At 38.1% G+C, this 24,315-nt stretch overlaps 1 protein-coding gene across 4 annotated transcripts in view; it reads right to left on the reverse strand.

Annotated features, from left to right (window-relative positions):
* LOC119421599 (septin-9) overlaps positions 1–24,315 on the reverse strand; it is a 916,196-nt gene that overhangs the window by 13,257 nt on the left and 878,624 nt on the right. For 2 of the 4 annotated variants that reach the window (XM_037688942.1, XM_037688941.1), the window contains exon 2: positions 19,465–20,205. In XM_037688942.1, the coding sequence (XP_037544870.1) occupies positions 19,465–20,205 (741 nt within the window). Of the gene's footprint in view, positions 1–4,783; positions 4,880–19,464; positions 20,206–24,315 lie in introns of those variants that run through there. The other 2 variants (XM_037688943.1, XM_037688944.1) reach the window with 2 other exon arrangements.

Here is a 24,315-nt window from a genome sequence, read left to right on the forward strand (position 1 = left end):
CTAGCTGTTTTCTATTAAGAGTCACAAAAGATTTTTGTGTGTGTGTGATTCAGCAGTATCAAATTTCTTAGCTTTTGGAAATACAGCCAGCAGTCTTCAAAACCACAAAACATTTTTTTTTTAAATAAGGAGGGAAAACAAAAGTAGAACGAGTGAAGAAAGAAGTGTGGCGATAAGAACAAGATAAAAGTGAAGTAGTAAAAAGGAAGAGGGCCTTCGAGTGTGGGGGAGGCAGAAAAAGATAAAGGTCAGGGAAAGGAGGAGGACACAGGAAAGCATGTTGAACAGAGGAGGGGGAAGGAAAAAGGAAGGACTGTGTGGACAGTCGAGTTGGTGATTTATTTCACTTTTTGGCCCGAGGCATTCCTCACTAACTACACACAGGCCTCCAAACCAGGATGTAAATGCATTTTAAACAGACTCAACCCATTTACTGCTTGGTTTCCTCCTAGTCTCTGAAACAGAAAGGCACCAAAGAGAACACTGACTGGTCTTTATGCATTTGGTGACAGCAGAGACAAAACCACCGGGCTTTGCCTCAGCTGTCCAAAGTGTTGATCTTGACAGCATAGCGAGCAGGTCAGAAGTCATGTTCCAGTTTTGGTTGGAAAAGAGCTGCTCTGAGGTTACTCCCCTTGGGACAAACCAGTGGTTTGACCCACTGTGCAAACAGGCCTGAATCACAAGGAAGGCAACCAAAAAAAAAAAAAGAAAAGAAAAAGGGAGAAATGATCCAGAAACCTGGATCCCAGATCACCAAGTCACTCACTGATGGGATTCTTAAAACTCTGATCTTAGAAAGTAACACTTACAACTGGGGATACAATACAAATGTTCCTACATTCAATTTAATACAATATGGTAGCTTTGCTTGAAGTGGTCACTGATCTACATTTTCAGGAAGGACAGGTCAGAAACCTTTTAAATAATGATTTTACATTTCACATAAGTTTAATAACAATCCAGACAAAATCCAAATATATAAGGCAGTTTGCAGCCACACACTTTATAAAGTCTTCAACATTTGTGCAATATTATCTCATTACAAAATTAAAAAAAAAAGCTTTCTTCCATCAAAGAATGCTTCATTTTACTACTCACCATAACTCAGAGCTCAAGGCTGCACAGAACTCATGTTTAAGTGTCCTTAAGGAACTCCAAGTCAAACATCAATTTGGGGACTAATTAACTAAAATCTTCCTTATGAGCTGTTTTATAACCATCTGCTGTGTTTGAACTTTTTTTACATTCCCAGACAGGACAAAGGAATTTGCTTTTGAGTCTCATCTCAACATTGGTTTTGTTTTGACGGAGACATAGATGCTTCTTGAGAAGTGTGTGGGCTGCTGCCAATTATCTGTGAGGTAAAATCTCTTGGGTTCAAGACATTACATGGATTCTTCCCATAAGAAGAGGAAGTCCAAAGACCCATTGGATGACTCTTGTGTATTACTTTGAACAAGGGTCCCCCCAGCCCTCTAGAACAGAACCAGTTTGATACCAGAGACCATAAACATGCAGGCTTAGACAAACAGTTTCCCACCCCTGGCAGCAAATCCCTTAATAAAAAGGGGAAATTGGGATAGTGGCAATGCAAACAGAGTCTGTGGTGTTATTAAAGTCAGAGTGTTTGTGCAGCAAGGCAGAGGTCCCAGAGTTCTCATCATTCAGCATATGCCCTTTGACCTGCAGGATCCAACTTGACCATCATGCCACCTGGTACTGGACAAAATCTCCCAGCTGGCTACATACAAGCAATATTTGTGTTCTGTAATGTGATGCATTTTATGCATGTTTGAAAAAAAAATCTGCAGCTAGGTGTTCCTTTAAAAGAAACAAAACAAGTCAAGCAGCACAGATTGCTGTAATGATGGTAGAATCCCACAGGTTTGTCTAGACTGCCAGAGGAATGTGTTTGGATTTCACTTTGCAATGATACAAGTCTTTCTAGGCTCTTTTGACACCAAGCTGCATACAAAAAAAGACTTCAATTTTTGAGGTTGTGTGTGCATATTATGAAAGACTTGCATGAATCGATGTACTTTACAAACGGGATGAGTGAACGCAGGAACTTTGTGAACTGACAAACCAGTCCAACACTCATTTGAGTCATTTCTATCTCCACATCTGTAATTATGGAAAGCAATTCCACTGCAGCACAACATTCCTTACATAAATGCAGTTGAGTGAGTTTTTTTATGCTTTACAAAAATACTTTACCCTGAAGCTCAACAACATTTCTGAAAGTTTGAGCCTTTTGAACCTATAAAAACAATAGAGGCTGGATTATACATTGGCAAACCATTACACGTTAGCTTGAAGTAGAAGGTAATGTCATTAGTTAGGCTATTGCAGCATTGGTTTTAGTGAATGGGTCAAAATGTATCAGTAGTACGGTCAGTTGGCATAGCATAGATTAGTCGGGGTCACAGGGATCAAGAATCTGACCTCTGTTCTCACACATGCCTGACCTCAACATATGTGAGCACACACAAATGTCTCGCCACATGGACAGCAGTCAGAAGACGTTTCATACACAACAACAAACTAAAAACAGATAAAGTGTATTCTCAATCATCTTTAAACAGGTGAGTTAAAATATGGACATCAGTCTAATAATAACCAGTTTGCACCTCTATACAGAATGTATAACAACATATTAGTTATTTGTTTTAAATTTAAAAAGAATGATATGAAGCGCCTACTTTCTGTATTGAGACTGTAAAAGCAAAAAAGTCTCAAGTTAGTAACAACATTTATTTCACCATGTATGTGAATTCTGAGGAAACACCGTTATAAACACAGCTAAAAGAGGCCTCAGGCTTTTGGACATTAACAGCATGTGTGATCTAATGGGTGTCAGTCAGGCCCTCTTCAGGCAGAACAACAAGTATTTATGGAGTGTGACTGACCCACATACAGAACTCAAGATTGCTGTACAATATATTCAGAGAACTAAAGGACTGAGGGATGATTTGCTACATCAACATTGGTTTGCATTATTCTATAAATTAATACTTGGCATTATTGGTTGACTACATAGTTGATTTGTTGTCAAACTTTAGTCTAAATACAAGTTAATATTCAGTCTCTTCACCAACTTACACAACCGTTTTGGTGAATATTGCAGAGAAATTAGAATGCACAGATTGGTCTGATAAATGGTAGCAAGATGATCCTGGTTTTCATTAAAGATGACGCTGTTTAATTTTTTTTTTCCTGACATCAGGACATTTAAACTGGAGATATAGTTTAGATTTTTCCATCTAAACTACTGGTAAACACTTGGTCAACAACCCTACAAAGGTCAATCATGTCATCTAGACGAATTTTTTGTTGAGATGTTTCGTGACCTGATGAAGTGCTTTGGAGGAAAGATGAAACATCTCAACAACAACAAAAAAAGAAACCGTCCAGATGACCTGACTGAACTTTGTTGGATTTTCTACCTGGATTATTGAGCATGAACTTTGATGACTTGGTCAACAAGAAAAAAAATGCCAGTTTGGCTTAAAACAAAAAAAGTCTCAGATTCTCAATCACTTCTCAAAGCAAACACACGTTCACATTTGAAAACTCGTACTTGTTATTCGAGGAATGTACATCGAGCCACAGATTTGAAACCGAATCGGTTTGTCATTACAGAGAACAGGCATGTAATTCATGTAATGTTTATGCATTTCAAAATCATGACTACATTTCACAAGAAACATTATCCTACTGCAGAGGTGCACTAAATAAAATATACAAAAGACAACCTTTTAGTGTCCCATTAAACACTGGTGAAAGGCCTCAGTCTGTTCTCTCCTGGCAATGCTCAGGGGCCACAACAGTGCTCCTTTCAAAAGCTTAGTGTGTGTATTGCATTCTGTTGAGGCAAGGCAGAGGTGGACAACTCTAGGAAAAGGTGAGAGGCGGTTGGCAGTATCCAACGTTTTAGATTTTGAGAGAGCAATGCTTCCTGTTCTCTAGGTCAGCCTGGATGATACAGAGCTGAGGCCAAGTAAAAGATTTAACAAGAGCTCTCACAACAATGGCTGAAAGATGAGACGGCAAATCTGGGATGAGATAATGAACATGAAGACACTTTGAATGGGGGTTTAAAAACAAACAACTCTCAGGGAACAAAAAAAAAAAAAAGGAGGATACCCTTTGATTTTGGTCAAATTTTAATAGCAAGTTTCTTTCGAGCAAAGAAATGGCTACCAGTTAAAACTACCATTAAATGCATTATTTGAGGCAAAAGCTAAAATATGTTATTTCTGTTTACACAATGTGAACAATACTACCGGTAATCCCATTGAACATCATTTTATTTTGTATAAAATATATTGTTTGCTAGTTGATTTGGTATAGAGGACAAGAAAATTTGACATTTATCATGAAGAGAAAATACTCTAAACAAACATTTGTAAAGATGTATGCCTAAATAAAAGCTGAATTTAAAACATTTCTTAAAGCAGACAAGTACAACACTAGCCTTAAAAGTTGATTATCATAACCACAGTTCTTGTCTGAGAAACCGAGATGTTCATTTGAGCTAAAAGTTTATGTTGTTCAAAATGGTTGCCGTGGATACAGAGGCTGAGTGGACCAACTAAAACAATATTAACACACTTATCAGCTGCACTTCAAAACACACCTCACGGGAAGATGATCGGAAAAAAAAAAATCAGAACAAGGAAGAAAACCTCACTTCCCTCAGTTCCATGTGATTTCTAAGAAACACACAGACACACGCACACACACACACACACACACACACAGTATGCAAAGTACTTACCGTGTGTGAAGCGTGTGCACGCAGATGTGAGAATGATTCGTTTTGTGCTGAAGAGAAGCTCAGCAGTGAGAGGCCAGACTCTGCAGCAGCAGACCTCTGCCTGCTCCTCCCACTCATGCCTGCCATGTGACTCAGCATGTAAAACAACAAGATACACCCACTTCCTGTAAATCCCCCCCCCCCCCCCCCACCACCACATACACACTTCAAGAAAACAAAAACTGTATATCACTGAACAGAAACAAAGAAGGATGTGTTTAAGCAGCACAAGAGAAAATGAAAGTTTCTAAAGAGTCTTTGGAATAATTTAATTTTGCTCTTTAACTCCCAAGATATTTTACAAACCTGATGTTTGACTCAGCCCACTCATCTACTGTCTGTGTGTGTGTGTGTGTGGGGGGGGGGTTATGTGTGTCATGACATCCCACTCATCTCACACAGATCTGACGTCATCAGATCAGAATCCCGCTGCACAATTTCCTCTGACAGTACATGTCCTGCTTTGCTGACCAGCTACTTTGAGTCACAGCATTTGTAAGTGTGTGTGTGAACATTTCAGGGCTCAACATTTTGACAATGAAGCCTCACAGCTTTACGAAATAATCTTAATTCGTAAAGATCAAAATGACTGAATATTATGCCAATGTGGATTTTGTAACATTACAGTAGTCCCTCGCTACTTTGCGGTTTGTTTATCGCGGATTCACTCTATCGCGGTTTTTCAAAATAAGATTGGACATGACACACAATTGCTGCAGAAAAAGTTTCCTTCTGCACCTTTGTGCAGCCCTTACTGCTGCAGGATAAGCTTCTTGCCGCAGCGAACAGCTGTTCACCGTGCAGAGCCGAGAAGTGGGCGTGGCCAAGAGCACTTGCAGGTGGCAAAGAACATAGGAGGCAGGGAGCTGAAATCATGACACTGCGCTCTTTTAGAGCCTTTAGAGCAGGGGTGTCAAACCCACTTACAAAAGGAGGCCAACATTTAAACATTTTTCAAACTAAGGGCCACTTTTAGAATCTACATTAACTCAAGTTAGATACCAAACATCTTTACTTGGTTGCAGGTTTTCAACAAGAGTTTGGTTGGTCTCATTTGACATACTCTGTTGCACTTTTGACATCATAATCAAAGATTACAGAAACAAATTAAAGTGATTAAAGTATTTTATATTTAAAATAACATCTTGGGGGCCAGGAACGATGTCAACAAGGCCTCGGGCCTTGAGTTTGACACGTATGCTTTAGAACTTAGAAACATTGTTTAGAATATTGCAAGAGTGTGGGAAGAGTTACTTATTACTTGTACTACTATTCCTACTTCACTGTTTTTCACTTATCACGGCTCTTAAGGGTATGGATCCCCCGTGATAAATGAGGGACTACTGTATAAGAAACTATTGGTAGCATGATGCAAAATAACACGTATAATAGATTAAAAATTATTTGATAAAGCTATCATTGGTAAACATTTAAACATAACAGCAGAAAAAGGGTGAAAAAAAAAATCCAGAAATAAAAGTGTAAACTTTATCATTTCTAATTTAATTAATCCCCCCCCCCCCCCCAAGTTTCACTTTAGTCTGCAGCATTAGTTTGCTTTAAGCAACCTCCTGTTTCATCTGTTTTACCGTACTTTTGATGCATTTTTGTATAAATAAAAGACAAAAAAAAACATCTGTTTTCCTTAGCTTAGAAAGTGTAATTACAGTTTCTCTTGTGCAACTTTACACACACACACATGCACACGCACACGCGTACACACCTGTATACTTAAAGATTTGTGTGTTTTAGCTGTTAAAAAAAAAGTTCTCACAATCATTAAGGTGCTTGTTACATGAAGAACATTAAAAAAATTCCCAACACAAACATAAATGAGCACATAAGGCTGATAAAACACAGAGGTCTCACTAAATATGGAGAAAATAAACCCCTGCGACACTCGTTTTAAAATGTGGAAAACCAATTTTTCTAAAGACTCCCTCCTGTGAAACCATTCATTTTTACCTTCTAAATTTTCATCCGTCAGTCTTTAAAACTCAACGTTACCTCGTCAACATCAAACAAAAGCATCCAAACCAGAGACGCACAAAAAAAAAAAGAAAAAAAAGACAGTTTTAGATTATTGTTTTTTCTGCTCAGTGAATTGAAAAACACTTGAACTGTTCTTTTCAGTACAAACACAGGAATTCCTGTTGGATTTTAAAGCCTTATAAAAGCCACTCAAGCTATTCTGGTTTATGACCCAGAGTAACCAAGTACCCGTTTGAAGATGTTACTCAAAAATAACATAAAACCTAGATTAAACTAATTAGAACATCAGATGCTAATTGAGATGTTTTCTGCTGTTAGAAAGAACACATTGTGAGCTTTGTGCAGCCGTCAGCTCTGAGCGTTTAACACTTTTCCACATCTCCTTGGGTTTTACTATAACGTTCATTTAAAATCACCGAGCACTTCATTTGACCCAAATAATTTATTTAAGATTTAACACGACAGCAAGCCTAAAACCCGTCTGTCAAAATAAACCTACAAGAATTTTTTTCTTTGTCGAGCTGCTTCTTAAAGATGCCGACTTCTCTCTGACCCTGCGTGCATGCAGGGTGAGTCATCTTTTGTCTGGTCCAACTTTACTTGATATACTCTTATTAATGCTCTGCTGGAGGACATCGTCTGAAAAGACAAAAAGATCTCCATTGTGAAGAGTCTGGGCTGTTATGACAGAAAGCCGGTGTCAGGGGCTGATGTTTGTGGATAATGCTTTGCCAAGATGGTGTCATGTGTTGGCAGACCCCTCCCTGTCAGAGTTCTTTGCAGCTGTTCAACAACTAACAAAAACATAACAGAAGACGCATTAAGCTATTGGCTGACTCAGTCGTGGATTGCTTTTTCCTCGCTGCAGAAAAAGTCTATGTTGTAGCTTATTCTTAATATTTTTAGATCAATTAAAATGGGAGATTTTATGGGTTGCTGTGCATGAAAAGACAAGTTAGGATGCTGTAGAACAAGTCTATCCAGGATGTTTTAATAAAATTAAAGAGTAATTTTAGCTCAGAGTGTTTGTGCACATAACCTAATAGTGAGTAGACTCTATTTTTGATGGTGTGAACAACAACAACCAATTTAAAATTCCCAAAGTGTAATAAAAACATTTCAGGAGAAGACCTAATTTAGGAGCTTGGGTAAGAGTACGTTCCAGAAAAGAACTGTCAGAGCAGACTCCTCTGAAGCAATGGAAACATTGTGCGTCTGTGCTGGAGGGTGTCACTTGGGTCCAACTCTATGGGAACAGTGAAAAGTACTTCCTCAGTTCGGAGGACTTGCAGTAAACACGAGACTCTCAATACTTTGTAAACAAGCTCTGCAGCTTCACAACCAACCAATGTCACGTGCATGCATCAAGAAGTAGAAAACTTTTAATTTTTATTTTTACTATAAATGCAGCAAAGCACTTAAACACTATACACCCTGCAGGTATAAGGCAGCAGCCTGTGTGACAGCATCTCCTGCTGGTTGCTGGTAGAGTTGCAGCTCAGCAGGCAGCTGAACAGACTGAACTGCGCTGTTAAGAACCCCAATTACAAAATCGCTGCTCAGTCTGAACGTAGTTACAGCAAAGCTACAGATAGAAGAACATCTGCATTAATGATAAACATAAATGACTGATGTACAGTTAAATATATTTCAGAGATCTAATAATAATAATAATAATAATAATGTCATCACAATGTCAGCTAATGAAGAGAAACCTGTGGGTGTGGCTCCAAGAGTACAACCCTGACAAAAACATGCATTACCAATAAACAGCTCTACCAACACAGTTCCTGATAATACTTCGAATGCAACACTAGGATCTGGTTTCATTATCCAAGAAACTGAAACCTAGAGGAAACAAGGTTGTTCTGGTTGTTCTGACAAACGAAACAGACAGCAGCAGCACAGTAACACAGGTAAGCTCTTATTTTATGCAATAATGATCTAAAATTAGTCTTGATGACACCATTTTAAAGAACAAGTGATTTTTTTCATCCCTCGTTGAATGTAGATTGTTTAATCTTAAAGATTTTTTTAAACTATTATACTCTATAAATAAGTGAAAGACTCCCCCTTGTGAACAATACACAAGTACGATCATGAAACTTAAACCTTTTTTTCTGAACAGAAAATATTTCTGCTTTTTAAGATAAATTGCTTATACTGATCACTGTTCAAAATTTAGGAGTTTTAAAAAAAAAGTTGCTGTAGTCGGTCATATTTTTTAATAATTACACATTAGCGCTCTAGTTAAAAATGATGTTAGCTTTTGTTGTGGCATTAAAAAGATTTGCCAAGTGAATGTGAAAAAAAAAGAGGTTTTGTTTGCGTCATTGCTGTTAAATGCATTAAACTTTCCTGAATTGTCCATGTGAAAAAAGTTGTAAGTGCTAAAATAAATCCTTTAAATAAAACCACCTAATTTTGCTATGCAAAACAGAAATGTTCCCTTTGTCCTGTATCAGCATGTCAGCTTGAAAACCTTCACAGATAATTTTGATTTGTTCATTCATCTCTCAAATGAGAGAAATGTAAAAAGCAAAGGCCGTTTTCTACATTTATATCTTCTCTGAATAATTTTTGATTGGTAAAAAAGTAATCTTTAAACGTTTGCATAGAGGGTTTTTTTTTTTTTACTTATTTAATATGCATTAACAATATTTCATCTTAAATCTTGCAGGATGAAGCTGTCAGGAGCTATAGCGAGTTGTGTAGCTCTGCTACTCGTCTTCACATCTGCATCTGCTGTACAAACGCTAAGCAAAATTGATGATCTAAAGAGACTCAAATTCGGGCAGTCTGTACCCTCACACAGCCTTTTGTTACTGTACTGGTTTGCCGACACGGTTGACGTAGACAACAACAACGTCATAAGGCTAACCTTTGACCCAAACCGTGGGGATTATGGCTCGCATCACTATGGAAACTACGAAAGGCTGTTAGAACCACTTCCTCAGGGAAATATACGATACCGATACTACACTGTTGGTAATCTCAATGAACAAATGTCATCTGAACTTCCCTCCTATGTTGTCCATTCACGATATGGATATGAGGGAAGAAATCGGGATCGGATCATATTTAGAGTCAGAGAGCAGAATGTGGGACAGCAAGCTTTACAGATAGACAGGGTCTACATCACGCAGCATTTTGAAACATCTGATAATCAGGGGACAAGATACGATCCAGCACATACATACCAAGTCCGTACCAACCTTGTGAGGCAGATCAGAGAATTTTCTGGAATGGAAGATGACTCTTTGATGGATCTCAGAAATCGCTTTGGAAGTAACGCAGATAGCACCCAGCTAAGGTACATTAGAAACTCGTGGGGAGAGCTTGCTTGTCTTGGGCTATTCTTGTTTATTGTGATCCAGGAAAAGCAGTCGTCCAACCAACACAACAGGAGACAGTCTTCAACAAAAAGGAACACACATTCTGATGTTGTTGTCAATATTCCTGAGAATAGGCAAAATGCTTATTCTGGAATTTTTGCAAGTCTCCTACAGGATCAGCGTTATGAAATGAAACTTCGGGTGATGACAGGTTCAGGTGGAAAAGCAAGAATTCTTTGGAGCAAAGTTCCTGCAGCTCTTATTGAAGAAGGTGTGATGGTTGCGCTTTATAGGAATGATGCACATGAAGAAGCACTGACTTATAAGTCCATTGGAAACGAAGCATCGGGCAGTTTTGACACGTCAGTTCCACTGAATGAAGGCCTTCAGGCTCGGCTGCATAAAGTGAAGAAACTTTGCTTCTTCTGGCCACACATTGGAGAGGAGCTCAACAGAGGCACTGAGTTTAAAAATCCCCCACCAGTCAGCATAGAAGGCAACAGAGCAAGCCTACAGCTTTTTGCAAAGGATGGCAAGGCTTGTGCTCGCATATATGTGAATAACTCTTTTAGTGATTGGAGGTCCAAGTTCAAAACTTCATGGATTGGATTTTATAGCTCTGAAGATAAAGCCACAAACAAGTATGAATGGTGGCAATGGCAGTGGGTTACTAAATTCAAACCCAACACAGAGTTACAATTTCCTTTAAGCTATGATGTGTATGAGTACCACTCAGGAATGACTATTGCTCCGGGAGTACAAGCAAGATTCATACTGCACGATGAGGTGGAAAAAGCCTGCACCCCATGCTGGGGGGAATAAAGACTGCAAGAGATGCGCAGATTACAATCTTTTTAAACAGAATGGAATATAGAAAGCAATGAATTCTGTCGATTTAAAATCATGCTTTTTTTTTCCCTGCAGCTCATGATTGAGTTTAATTATTAAAACAGTTCAATCACTGAATTTATTGAATGAGATTTGTAAAAGGATGTCAGAATACAATGAAAGCAAAATCTGTGTTTGCACATAAACAAGCATGAATGAGTTTAATGTATTTGTACTGTATGTTTTAATTGGTAAACTAATGCAAGACTGAACTCTGTATTTTTTTTTAAAAATCCACTTGTTGGTCGATCTGTATGTACAGATGCCAACAAAGTTGACGCTGTTAAGACTCATGAATCTCTAACCAGGATAATCACTGTAAGGAAAAAAGAAAAATCCCTAATTCCACTTTACTTGGCGATATGTGACTCGTCTGTGCTGCTGATTATCCATGCTGCTGATCTCTTGCCTTTAAGCTGCTGTATTCATACCCATCTGCTCTCAGACTCGTGTTAGAACTGCTGTTTAATATACCGTATTATTTTACATTAGTGTTTAGCGTACATCTTAGATCCTTATATACGGTTTCTTTTTATACTTTTTATTTTTGCCATTTTTGTGTGTAACAGGAACCTTGAGTACACAATTTCATTCCCCCTCGTGTACCACGTGATGCGAATGACAATAAAGAACCTTGAACAAATTGACAGCTTTACTTGAAAATCATTACAGATTTTTTATATATCCTACAGTTTTTTTGAAAGATGAACTGTGTGAATTTTCACTGGATCTACGTCGATTTTTGCAGCAACTTTGGCTACTTTCAGAAAAAGCTCATCACTCCACGTGTGCATGTTGAAAGAGCCAAAAAGCTGAAAAAAGCATAGAGACACTATTAAATTAAAATTATTTGTATACGAGTATAACATATGATAAAACAACCACTACATATGCATCCTTCTATACCAAAAGACCACCACCTAATTTGAAAAAATAAAAATAGTCAGAATCATGCTTTGTTGCAAACTATTACGAATCATTTGTTTACATTCGAACATTGACAAGAACACGTCAGACAGTCGACAGTCAGCAAAATAATCCCCAGATGTACACAGAGTCAGATGGAGAACAATAAAACAAGAGACGTCAGCTTTAAAGCCAAAAGATAAAGTTGTTTTCTGCTCTTTCGAAAAGAAACTACGACTAAAAGCTGTACGGTTGCGAGTCGATAGGCCTGTCACAAAAACAAATTTTGCTAGGCAATTAATTGCCTCATAAATTATTGCGATAAATGATAATATTGATTTTTAATCTGACAATAATAAGTAATAATTGTCAAATTTAAGAAAAAAGGTTTGTTTTGCGTGTAGTACATTTTTTTCAACCACCGGATGGCAGTATAAAATTGTTTGAACCGAAGGAGTTCAAGGAGTTTACAAGTAAGGGAGCGAGTGTCTCTTTAAGAAAAATGGGAGGGAGGCTCCTTGACTTGACATGAGCTGTCTCTCTTCAGTTCTCAAATGTTGGACTGTCGGTGTGGATTGAGCTCTTTAGCATAGCAGTTTTCACACAAGCTTTTAATAATAATTAAAAAAAAAAAAATTAAAAAGTAAACAAGTTCTCAGCTTCTTCTTGCAGAGAAAAACTTTTTACATGAAGGCACGAGTTTAAACCATGAATTTTCGAGCTTCGACAAGATGGAGGTTCCCCACCCCCCCACCGAGAATGGCTTGTTAGCTTAGCTCGTAGCTTAGCTTCTCGGCTTAGCTGCTTTTAGTAATCCAGAAACACGATTTTGAATGGTGAAAACCAATTTTAAAGAGAAAAGAAAAAGAGAGGGGTCAGTGAAGAGCACCGGAGTTTGTCATCCAGTATCTTCAGTAGAAAGAGAGAGACGCGAAGAAACGATAAAGCAGATAAATGAAAGCGAGGGCGATAATTTTCATTCATCATGCGATGAATTAATTTATTGTTTATTACGACAGGCCTACAAGTTGACATAAGTAGATTCATTTTGGGGAGGAAATAAAGCAGTGAAGAATTTAAAAAAATGCAAAAGATGGGGCTAAGATTATATGCAAATAAACTGTGCAGAGATATTCTGAACAAACAGGAGATTTTCCAAAGCTTAAACTGAGCTGTAAACAAAAGAAGAATATTTGCAGATTTCTAATGCATTTTTTTTTTTTTTTTTTTTTTTTTTTACAAAAACACTATTTGAGTTAAATTACCCCCAAACAATAATTCATGAACTGTGTTAGAAGGATAAAAATTGTAATCAAAAACTCACAACAGCTGTTAAAATATGTGGTTTTAAAGCTTCAATAAAGAAGTAACCCAAGTGAAGACTCCTCTGCAGGGTTGCCAGATAGGAAAAGACAAAACGTAGTTGCTTTTAAACAGCTGTATTTAGACCAAAAGGGTGCACTTTTTTCCGTGTTGGTGGTGGTAGTAGGGGTTGAGGTATGTGTTGTGATTGGCAAACGTGCACTCAGGAGGGGAGGAAGATTAGCGGGCACACAGACTTTGATAATATAGGCGTTTGTGTGAGAAAAAAGTTTTTTTTAAGTACACAGAAATACAACAGCTATTTTATTTATTCATTTGTTTAAACTTTTAATAGACATCCTGATCCATGCACAATAGCCTAGCCTGCATTCACGGAAACTATGGCGGCATACACACAGTGGCTCACGGCACCTCCCTTTTGGCGCTTCTTTTTAGGCACCTTGAGAGGCTTTGCAATTTTGTTGTACTTGAGACAATAACAAATAAAGCTTCATTCATTCATTCAATAATCCTGGGAGATAAACCTAACAAGATCAGTTTCTCTGGATGGGTTCTTAAGCAGAACTCATCTCATTCGAAACATGTATAGGCCTTAAATCAAATACCGGTAAATACTGGTACATAAAAAAAAGTAACTGGCTCTTCTGCCTCATCAGCAGTAGCAGGTTGAAACAAATACTGTGCAGTGATTGGATAGGGCGGGACACAGCAGGGCTGCTGGGGAGATTGGCAGCAGAGTCTGTAATCGTTCCTCCAATTTCATTTTCTGTGAAACAGAAACGTAAAAAGGAAGCAAGTACTGCTCTCACAAAGAGAACAGAGACCTGACAGGATCCACCTAAACCAAGTAAGCTCCCTTAATTTCTCATTGACAATTTTCATCTGCAATTACAATCTACAAATATATTATAAAAATGAGGAAAACATTTAAAAACAATGCAGTTATTTCCCCATTAGTTGTTTCACATACTGTGTTACAGAACAGTAATTTTTCTGTAAAGTTGCTGTTGCTATAAAAAGGAGACTTGGGATACATAAAGGTTTAGATCAAATAATTTAAGGGAAGAATATTGCCCTACAGCAGTGCTTCTCAATTATTTTCTATTATGCCCCCACCAGGAAGAAGTAAACATTTTTGTGGAATGAAATTGTGTACACAGGGTCCCAGTAACATCCAACAAAATTATAACTTGTAAAAGAAAAACAGTAATAAGATCTAAGATAGCTAAGGTGGGACTTTATTTAAAGACACGTGCCTATAGATTTTACAATTTATGGGTATGTTAGCTGGATCTCATCAGAATTTAAAATGTTTATTAATGTATGGAAAGCTAATGTACAACATCTAAAATGTTTTGACAGGGTACAGAAATGTCAAGAAAACTCACAAGTTTCTGTGCTGTTCTACTCCTCACCCTGACCTTTGTGTCTGCTGCTCAAAGACGTCTGAACTCCATCAATGAGCTGAAACATTTTCACACAGGTGAGCGCTCAAGTATTATAGACCTACTTCATTGGTTTGCCAACATTGTTGAGATTAGCAATAATGCCATCTGGCTGACCTTTGACCCACAACATGACTATGGCTCACATCATTACGGAAACTATCAAGGCTTGTTGGAATTTCAGTCGTGGGGCTGCAAATACTACACAGTTGGTAATATTCAGGTGGACACATCGGAATCACTTCCATTGTATGTTCGTAACTCCCAAAGCGAGACCAATGGGCGGAACAGAGCTCGGATCATATTTAGTGCAGACGGGTACAAAGAAATAAATCGAGTCTTCATCACTCAGCATTATGGCTCATCTGAGGATACAAGTTATGATCCTGAGTGGACATTTGAGGTCTCTATTGACCTTTTACAAGAACTCAGGAGGCAACAACGTCCCGATGGTCACCAGACAGGCAGCTTTGGAAACACACCCCATCTCCAGGGACTGAAGTACTATAACCAACACCGTTTCACTCCTCAACCAAACACAAGAAACAACGAAATGGACTGTCTGCGCACATTGTGTGTTGGTGCTTTGATTATTGTTTGTTTGTTTATATTCATCTCAGTCATTAACTTGAGGAGCGATTTTCATAAGTAATTTTCAGGAAAATAACCAGTAACGGCTAAATCAGAGGAGTGTCCATGTTCTCAGACACAATCTAAAATAAAATGGAAATGTGGTGCTTTACAATAACAAAAAAATTAAAGATAAAACCAGCAAAACCTGAGACACTTTTTTAAAATTATCTTTTTACTTTATATATTTAGCTACAAAACTATATTTGATAATCAAAGCAATGTTTTTTTTTAACAATGTGATTCAACTTTACAAATTTATTCACTCCTCTGGTATTCAAATAAAAACATGTAATCTGATAGGCTATTAGTGACTCTGTGCCGAGTTATTTTGAGACAGTAATTAAGAAAATTATTAAAACCGATACTGCACATAGAAGTTTCAATATTTTTAATGATTTTTCTCTTAGGAGGTACAAACTGTTTAATAAACTGTTTTTGTCTTTTTTTTTTTTACTTTAAGTGAAACAGTTTGCAATTAAATAAGCCACATCATTACAAACAAGAAACATTTAGGTTTTTAGGTGTACGTGCTTTTTGTGTGTTTTAGCCATTTACATAACTTATTTTGTTATTTACATTACTGATTAATGGCAACAAAAAAAACTTTGTGACATGAATAAGACTTGTTTGTAGTCAACTTATTAAAAAGGCCTTTATGTTTGTGTAATATAGATTGGTATGGTCTTCCTAAACAGAAAATGAGTGTTAACACTGAGCAGACGAGCAAAGGGTAGATCGTGAGATAATGGAGCATAAACTGCTGTAAATTTAGCTGAAGAACACAGATTTATTTTTTTCGAGGCTTATTTTGTTAGCTAGGGGTTCTGATCAAAGCTCTGATTCCAAATGCAGCTGCTTGTTTGGTCTGTAAACAAGAAATCTATTAAAAAAATGTATAGAATTATTATAGTTTTTTGTGTTTGTTTATTTACACATTCAGAAAAGTTTTTCACTCCATTTCTTTGAGTCAGCATGTGGAGAAAAGTTAATACTGCTGTGGATCCAAGTACGTTCAATGTAAAAATGGATAAAGTTTGTGTTTCAATACTTAACATAATTTTTGATTATGTTGTATAATCTACAAATAAAGTGTTTATGAAATGATTTTCAAAAAAATCTATAGATTTGCAGCAATTATTGTCTTTATAGGCGATTAATAAACTTTTGTTTTGACGTAGAGGTCTTTATTATTTATCTTTACATTACAATACTTTTAACCAAAATCCTACACAGGGCTTATAAAGTTAGACCATATGAATTACGCATGCCATGAGGATCCTTTTTTAGTTTGCTTTAAAGCAGATTCACATTTAGATTTTAGTAACACACTTTGTGTTTAACTATGTTTTCTGCATCACCTTGTTCATCCAAACCAAAAATTCAAACTTTTAATTGTAAAGAAAATGGTGTACAACCGAGATAAACTGTGTTTTTATATGAAAAACATTAATGGAACCACATGTAGTCGTTAAACAGAATTTCTTATCTGAAGCCGTTCCTCCTGCCTTCACTGCCACGCCTTGATCTCCGACCTGAACACTCTGTTTCAGTTCATGTGCAAAAATGAACTCTAACAGAAAATAAAATGACAACTTTTCATTCACTCTAAACTTTAAGTGGTGTGTCCTTTTATACTTTTAGATAGTATAACAATGCAATTAATTATTTTTTTTAGAAAGAAGAAAACTGCAAAGTTGCATAAAGAGAAGTTGCAAAGTAACATGTAAATTTAGACACAAACTCAGCCTACCATATTTTACATTGATTACATTTAAAACCCAAATAAATAAAAAGAGGACAAACAAAATGAGCTACATTCTCGATGGATGATTGTGTTTTTCTCTGCATATAAACGTGACATCACGACCTGCTGAGGCACTCTTGAGGCTGAACACAGCTGCTCGAGGTTACAGTCGACAAATCAACAGAAATACAGCATGTCATTACGGCACCTCGTGATGTTCTGCTTCCTCCTCAGACACAGCACATCACTTATCAGCCTGCTCATCAGTCACTCTCCCCTAGGCAACATTCTTAAACCTGTACTCGGGGTATATATGCATCCACAAGACAGGACATGCACAAAATGATTAAACATCAATATATCTTATTTATAGATCACACACAAACACTTTGGCTAAAAATTTAATTGGCCAAAATGACCACATCAGCATCCAACTGGCTCACAACCGGATGCAGTGCAGAGACAAGCAGCAACACATCAGTAGGAGGAAATAAAACGTACAGTTTCACTTCATGACAATCCTAACCAGCAACATCAAAACCAATAGATAAATCTGCCCAAGTCCCAGTCATCTGGAGGTCAAAGTGCCCTGTTCATTTGTTTTCTCACTGCAAATAATTACTGTACTTTCCACCGTACCCATCGCAACACCCTGTAAGTCGCATCAGTCCAAATAGGTCTTAAAAAAGTGGAAAAATCCATCAATACATCGCTTCTCAGTATACATCACATATATTATGCGTCACCGCTAACAACCCGGAAATGTGGGAAATTTTTTTTTTTCAGTCATGATGAATCAAAACGGTCATATCTCAGCCAAAAATTGGTTTATAAATATGGGAAAAACTCCACAAGTATGTCACATCGGACTATAAGTTACAGGGCATGCAAATTATGCAAAAAAACTGCGATTTATAGGCTGAAAAATATGGTACTCAAAGCACTCTTGCACATTTTATGGCTCTGAATTTTTCTTCTTTGCTCTTCTCCACAACAACCTTCCTTTTTTCTCTCCGTCTCTTTCCATCTTCCTATTTTCTCCTCTTCTCTTTCTAGGTTTCCTTCTTGCAGGGCCTCCCTCCACATGCTCAGCTGAGCAGGGAGGTGGTAATTTGAGCCAAATGTGGCATAACTTGAGACCAAATCCTCCCCGTTTTTATTGTTCACTTCCTATTTTCTTACATGAGGCCACACTTCAGATATTCAACAAGCAGACAAAGGTTACAAAGAAAATCTATTTTGCATGAAGTAGACATTAAATTGAGTGAATAGAAAGAAAATAATAAAACAGGTCAGAACTTCAAGAAGGGGAAGTTTGAGCCTTTACGTAAAAAGTTTTATGACCTTCAGATTTGGAATGCATCAGCTCCCTGCCGCCTACGCGTAGCTACTACTTCACAAAAAAGAAAAGATATTCTTTGAGCACAGCCGTCCTCTGATCAGCAGAGGCACAGACAGAAACAGCAGTGTGAAGTAGAGCTTTTCTTACACTACAAGAGAAGCAACTCAAAATAAACATAAACTAGTAAAAACCTTTAACCTTCGACAACAGTAATCCAAGTGCAAATTCAATACATAACGTATTTTATATAAACAGATTCTCAGAACATGTAGCTGAAACCATAAATGTCAAACGACAACAACTGCTGTCTCAGAGAATAAAATTGAAGGAGACTGATTAATTAAAATGTGTTTTAGAGGTCTATTAAAAAAAATCCACGTGACAAAAGCAAAACAAATGGTTTACAAGGGAAAATGTGCAAATTGCAGACATTTGAAAAGTAAAATACTAATAAAAGAAATGCGTTCCAATTAAAATAGACTGACTTTACTTCAACTTGTGCTTAACTGAAAGTTCAAGGTTGCGTTTTATGTGGGGGTGGGGGTGGGGGTGGCGGGGTAATTGCCGTCCTGGAAGTAGTACTGGGTTTCTCATTAACCTCACTGACCTACATTCGGTTAGTTTTTCTAGATAAGCTCAAAAAACACACATGGCTGTGATTTTTTTTTTTTTTTAACTCTGTAATGGTAATTTACACTTTCACCATAACGAAAAGGAAGAAAGTCTGATTAAGTAATAAGTATGAATCGTGTATTAAATCAGGAGTTTCACCTTGTTCTAAAGCACATTAGTGTTTCAACCTGTCAAGTTAAGAGTGAAAATTAAACTGATTACCAGAAAAGGTAAACTGAAAAGCAAAATACAAGAACATTCATTGAGGAAGCTCCACAATGTTGAAAGCTGTTAAAACCATTTTTAACGATAAAAAAGAAAGTTGCATTGGGATATTTAAAACTCACTGAGTGGTTATTCTTGCCAGTTTTTTTTAAAAGCAGAAACAAAATTATCACGGATTGGACTGTGTAAGTACTCACTGTCTGTTGGTCGGGTTGTGGGCACCTCTGTGACAGGTGACACCACCTTCTCCACCTGTGGCTCTGTCAGGGATGGCAGAGGGGTGATAGGTGCAGGTGGTGTGTGGTGGTTATTCTCTACTGCGTTGCCTGACACCAAACTGTCCTGCTGTCTGAAGACTGGCATCTCTGGTCTCCTGGAGAACCCATCAACTGGGCTGAGGTGAGGAGAAGAGGGCTCTGCTCTTCTCTGAGGGGGCTCAGGAATCCTAGAGATAGGAGTGGAGGATAGCTGGGCATCCACCCTCCTGGGAGGGGCAGGGGGATCTTGGGGTCTTGTCATGCTGAACTCTGCCCGCCTGTTCACGGAGTTGGAGGAGCTGTCCAGGGCATTACTCCGGCTGCTCAGGCTCACCTCTGGTCGTTTGAGACCAAAGCGGGCGATGCCAGCGCTGGGTGAGTTGTCAATCTGTTTGGAGGAGACCTCGATGGACATTTCTGTCCGGCGGGATGAGGCTGCATCAGGGTTACGACCTGATAACTCAATGCGCCTCATGCCGGACTTTGGGGAACGTAGATTGGAGGACTCAGAGACAGCAGATCTGGAGGAGGAGTAGTCTGAGTTGCGGGAGCTCAGATCATAGCTGCGCTGGCTGGACGTGGAGGATGTGGATGAACGGAGAGGGTTAGAGGTACGGCGAGAGAGTGATGATGGGTTTGGGGATGCATCCGTGTCCTCCACCTCAAATGACCGCTTCAGTGCTGGAAAACAAAAACACCCGTGGTTAGACAGGAAAATCTATATTTGTTAAAAGCTCATACTGATGGATATTAACATAGGGATGGATGATTTATCAATTCCTATCCATCATATACCACTTATCCATAGACGGGTCACTGAGGCAACAGGTCCAGAAGAAAATCCCAGGCATGCCTCTCTCCAATGACACTATCAAGCTCCTCCCGAGGGACCCTAAGGCATTCCCAGGCCAGAGAAGATGCAGTCCTTCCAGTGAAGGGTCTGCCCTGGGGCCTCTTCCCAGTGGGACCTGCACCGAAATCCTCCAAAGGGAGGCATCCTAATCAGATGCTGGAGCCACCTCAATTGACTCCTTCTGATGTGAAGGAGCAGCAGATCCACTCTTAATACCCCCAGGAAGACAGAGCTCCTCACCCTATCTCAAAGGTTGAACCCTTTGAAGGTTGATGCCCACCCTGCCAAGGAAGCCCATTTTGGCCACTTGTATACAGGATCTCACTCTTTAGATCATGATCCAAACCTCATGACAATAAGTGAGGATTGAAAAGAAGTCAGACCAGTGAACTGAGAGCTTTGCATTTTGACAACTCTTTCTTCACCACAATCGACCAAAGCAATGCTCTCATTACTGAGGACGAGGCCCCAATTCATACATTTATCTCATGCTCCATCCTACCATCACTCGTAAACAAGAAGCCCAGATAAACTCCTCCACCTGAGGCAAAGTCTCCCCCTGATTCAGAGGGGGCTTTCCTATTCATCTTTTTAATTTCCTTACATACAATAAAAATAATACTAAGAAACCAAATAAATCAAAAACTTGGAAAATTATTAAAAAAATTATAATCAAAGCACATTTAGCTGAGGAGAAATTGATGAACTTATTCATGCATGCATCTGTAAATAGGGTGTGTAGTTTAAACTTCATCCTTCTCTTTTTTAAACTTAGCATTGTATAGTTCTTTTGTAACTACAGTAAATTTAATCGTTTTAAGAATTATTGTTTTTTATGTGTCCTCACCACATTTAAAATAAAAACTAAACCCTGTGTGTTTTATTTTGAACCAAGCTTAATTAAGGTTATTTTTGAAGGAGAGCAAAGTCAGCCATTTTATTTAGACTGTCAGGAACCAACAATCTGAAGTGAAGCACATTTTAATCAGGATAGGTTTAAAAATGCTGTAGGACACTGATGCTGCCAGAAACATAAATTTAACTTCAGAAATAGACACAAAACACTTTGAAATTGTGTCAGTGAGCGCTTCCGTTTAATGAATAAATGCTCAAACCTTTACTGAATTAGCCTAGCTAAATTAGCTATTCTTACCTGACTTAGCACGCCTCGCGTAGCGCTTTAGCATGTTGTTAGCAAAAGTTAGCCCACTGGAAAACAAGTAAAAATGGGTTGAATTTCAGCTAGCAGCACCAGAAAGTGTTCCAAAGTAGGAGTTCAGAGATCCCAGAAAATAGGCATTGCTTTTTCCGTCACTCCTCTCTTCTCGCGCTGCGCACCTGTTCAGACCACGCCCCATAATTAACGACGTCATAGACCACGCCCCATAATTAATGACGCCATCGGGAAAAACACTTAAAAAAATTAAAATATTGGTTTCCTGTGTTTACACATCACGTTTTCTTTAAAACTTTTGTATAGTTTTGTTGTAGGGTGAGCTGGGGTGTAGCCAACTGGATGGTTTCATATTAATATAATGCCTAAAATTATTTCAAGGAATGCCTATCGCCCGCCACCTTTCATGCCAGAGTTTTAGGTTAAATTCAGCTTATGTTAAAAAAATTACAGAGTTAAAGCCAAACCTGGGAAATAGCATTATCAGTTAGCGCTCAGTATGTGTTGTGTATGACTCTCAGCTACTACTACTTTCGGGTTTTAGCTCAAAACATACAAAATTCCCTGAGATGTAGCTTCTTATTATTTCCAAATCAGTTGGGGTCGTGTTTCGGGTGTCAGTATGTTGTCAGTTCCTCCTAAAAAAATAAAAATTCCCCCCAAACTTCTCACATGGTTTCATTTCAGTACATGAGCTAACAATCCAATGACCTCACACCAAAAAACGAATAAAGAATAAATACAAAAACTCAAAACAGATTTGTGTTTCAAACTTTTTTCTTTGCCTTTAATCTGCATCAAAATGCATCAGATATGAAGCCTACACACATTAATGCTTCATTTGTAATAATGTGCCGTTGCCACATGCAGCCTTAGCTTAACATTACTGTTTCATCTTCTGGAAGATCTGCTCAGCTCCCCGACAGATGTTTGGGCGACTTCTGGCTCACCTTCTTGAGATTCAAAGACCAAAGCATCAACGAAATGTGGAGCAACAACATGGCGTCTGTCCCACAGCCTGCACAGGGATCTGGCATGTGTCGAGGCTGACGGGCCAAGCACCACCACAGAATAAGACTCTCTTCCTCTAACTCAATGTTTTCACATTTTTTTTACATGTTTTAACAAGGTTTGGAGTCGTAACATTACAAAATAAATTAGTGCCTATATTTGTTTTGTTGAATTTTCTTGCACAAAGTATTGATTTAGCTTTTGTTTCGGTGTGATTTAATAACATCACAGATGCAGATACTCTAAAGTTGAAATCATACCCATAAACTTTGATCATTTATAAACGTTTGCATAAATGTTCTGTGTTCTCTTGAACACTGTGGGTTTTAATAGATACAGACTGATGTTTGCATGACACAAGAAAATAGTGGTAAAAATGTTAAGACAGAGACAAAAAGCCCTCTGTGTCGCTCACATGGAGTCATGAAAAATAGAGCTATTTCCTGGAAAACGTTAGTGCCATGGTCTGCTCCTCTTCGAGTAAAAGACATCAGCTCTCAAATTACATACTAGTTTTAAAAGAACTCAATTAGCTTCATTGGTAAGGCAAGAAATGAGAGTAAATGAAAGAGCAATAAAAACAGGCATGCATGCTTTAAATGTAGCATGTTTAGCCTGAGGGCTCTTTAAAAAGGTGGTTAAAATCTTTAGATGTGAGATTTTGTGGACAGATTATGAATAAATAATAGTTTGTCTGTTCTAGATTGTGTCCACACAAAAATGGCACTTTAGGAACCCCTCAAGTGTTATTTTTGGTATCCTGATGCATGCTCAATAATCCAGGTAGAAAAAACTGAAAAAGGTAAGTCAGGTCCTCTGGACGTTCAAAATACAAACAAAAAAAATATGTAGAAACGTTTCGTCTTTCATCCGAAAGACTTCTTCAATTTTGATTTGGACACCCTAAACACAACCTTTTGAAAACCACCGGTGAAACAATAGTGACAGATTACATGCTCACATCTTGAGCTGCAGACTCTAGTTTCTCTAGTACAATAAAACCTTCATATTCTGTATTACTTCAATGACATGGCTAATGACCTATGACCTAAATGTTTTTCATCACTTTACAGGACTGCCAACAACACAAAACATAAACGTGGCCTAAAAATAAACCTACAATAGACATCAAGCATACATTTGAAAAGATTGAGAAATTAGAATAGTTTTAAAAGGCATATAAATAATTTACCCTGAAATACTTGAAACATTGTGAAAAAACAGAGCTCGCCCGGTTCCCTCGCTGGATTCTGTACCTGAAAATTAGTCCACATATTTGGACTGAGCTGACTCCCAGACAAAACACAGTCCTTAACTTTTGTAGACTTGTAGTTTAATATGACACAAAGCAGACATTACACTTTGTTGTCAGTTCACAAAAATTATTCAGTTCCCCATCCTCGTCTTTTCTTCTTGTTGTGTTTATGATTTGAATCATAGACTGTTCGTGTGTACTGCCTATAGTTTCTACTTGACATGTCAGCTGCTGTGCATGCTTCATGCTTCTTTCCAGTTTCTGGTGTATTTTCATGGCAGTGTTACAGTGCCACATACAGGCCTGGGATAGTTACTGCAGCATTTTGAGTCGTTTTCTGCCTCTACATGTGGACAAACACATTTCTAGAAATGGGGCTTTGTTTACAAGAATATTAATCCGTCCATCCATCCATCCATCATCTATACCCGCTTCTTCCTTTTTGGGTCGTGGGGATCACTGGTGCCAATATCCAGCCATCACTGTGCGAGAGGTGGG

The sequence above is a fragment of the Nematolebias whitei genome, chromosome 15 (assembly GCF_014905685.2).
Source record: "Nematolebias whitei isolate Nwh7 chromosome 15, NemWhi1, whole genome shotgun sequence".
Taxonomy (NCBI): Eukaryota; Metazoa; Chordata; class Actinopteri; order Cyprinodontiformes; family Rivulidae; genus Nematolebias; species Nematolebias whitei.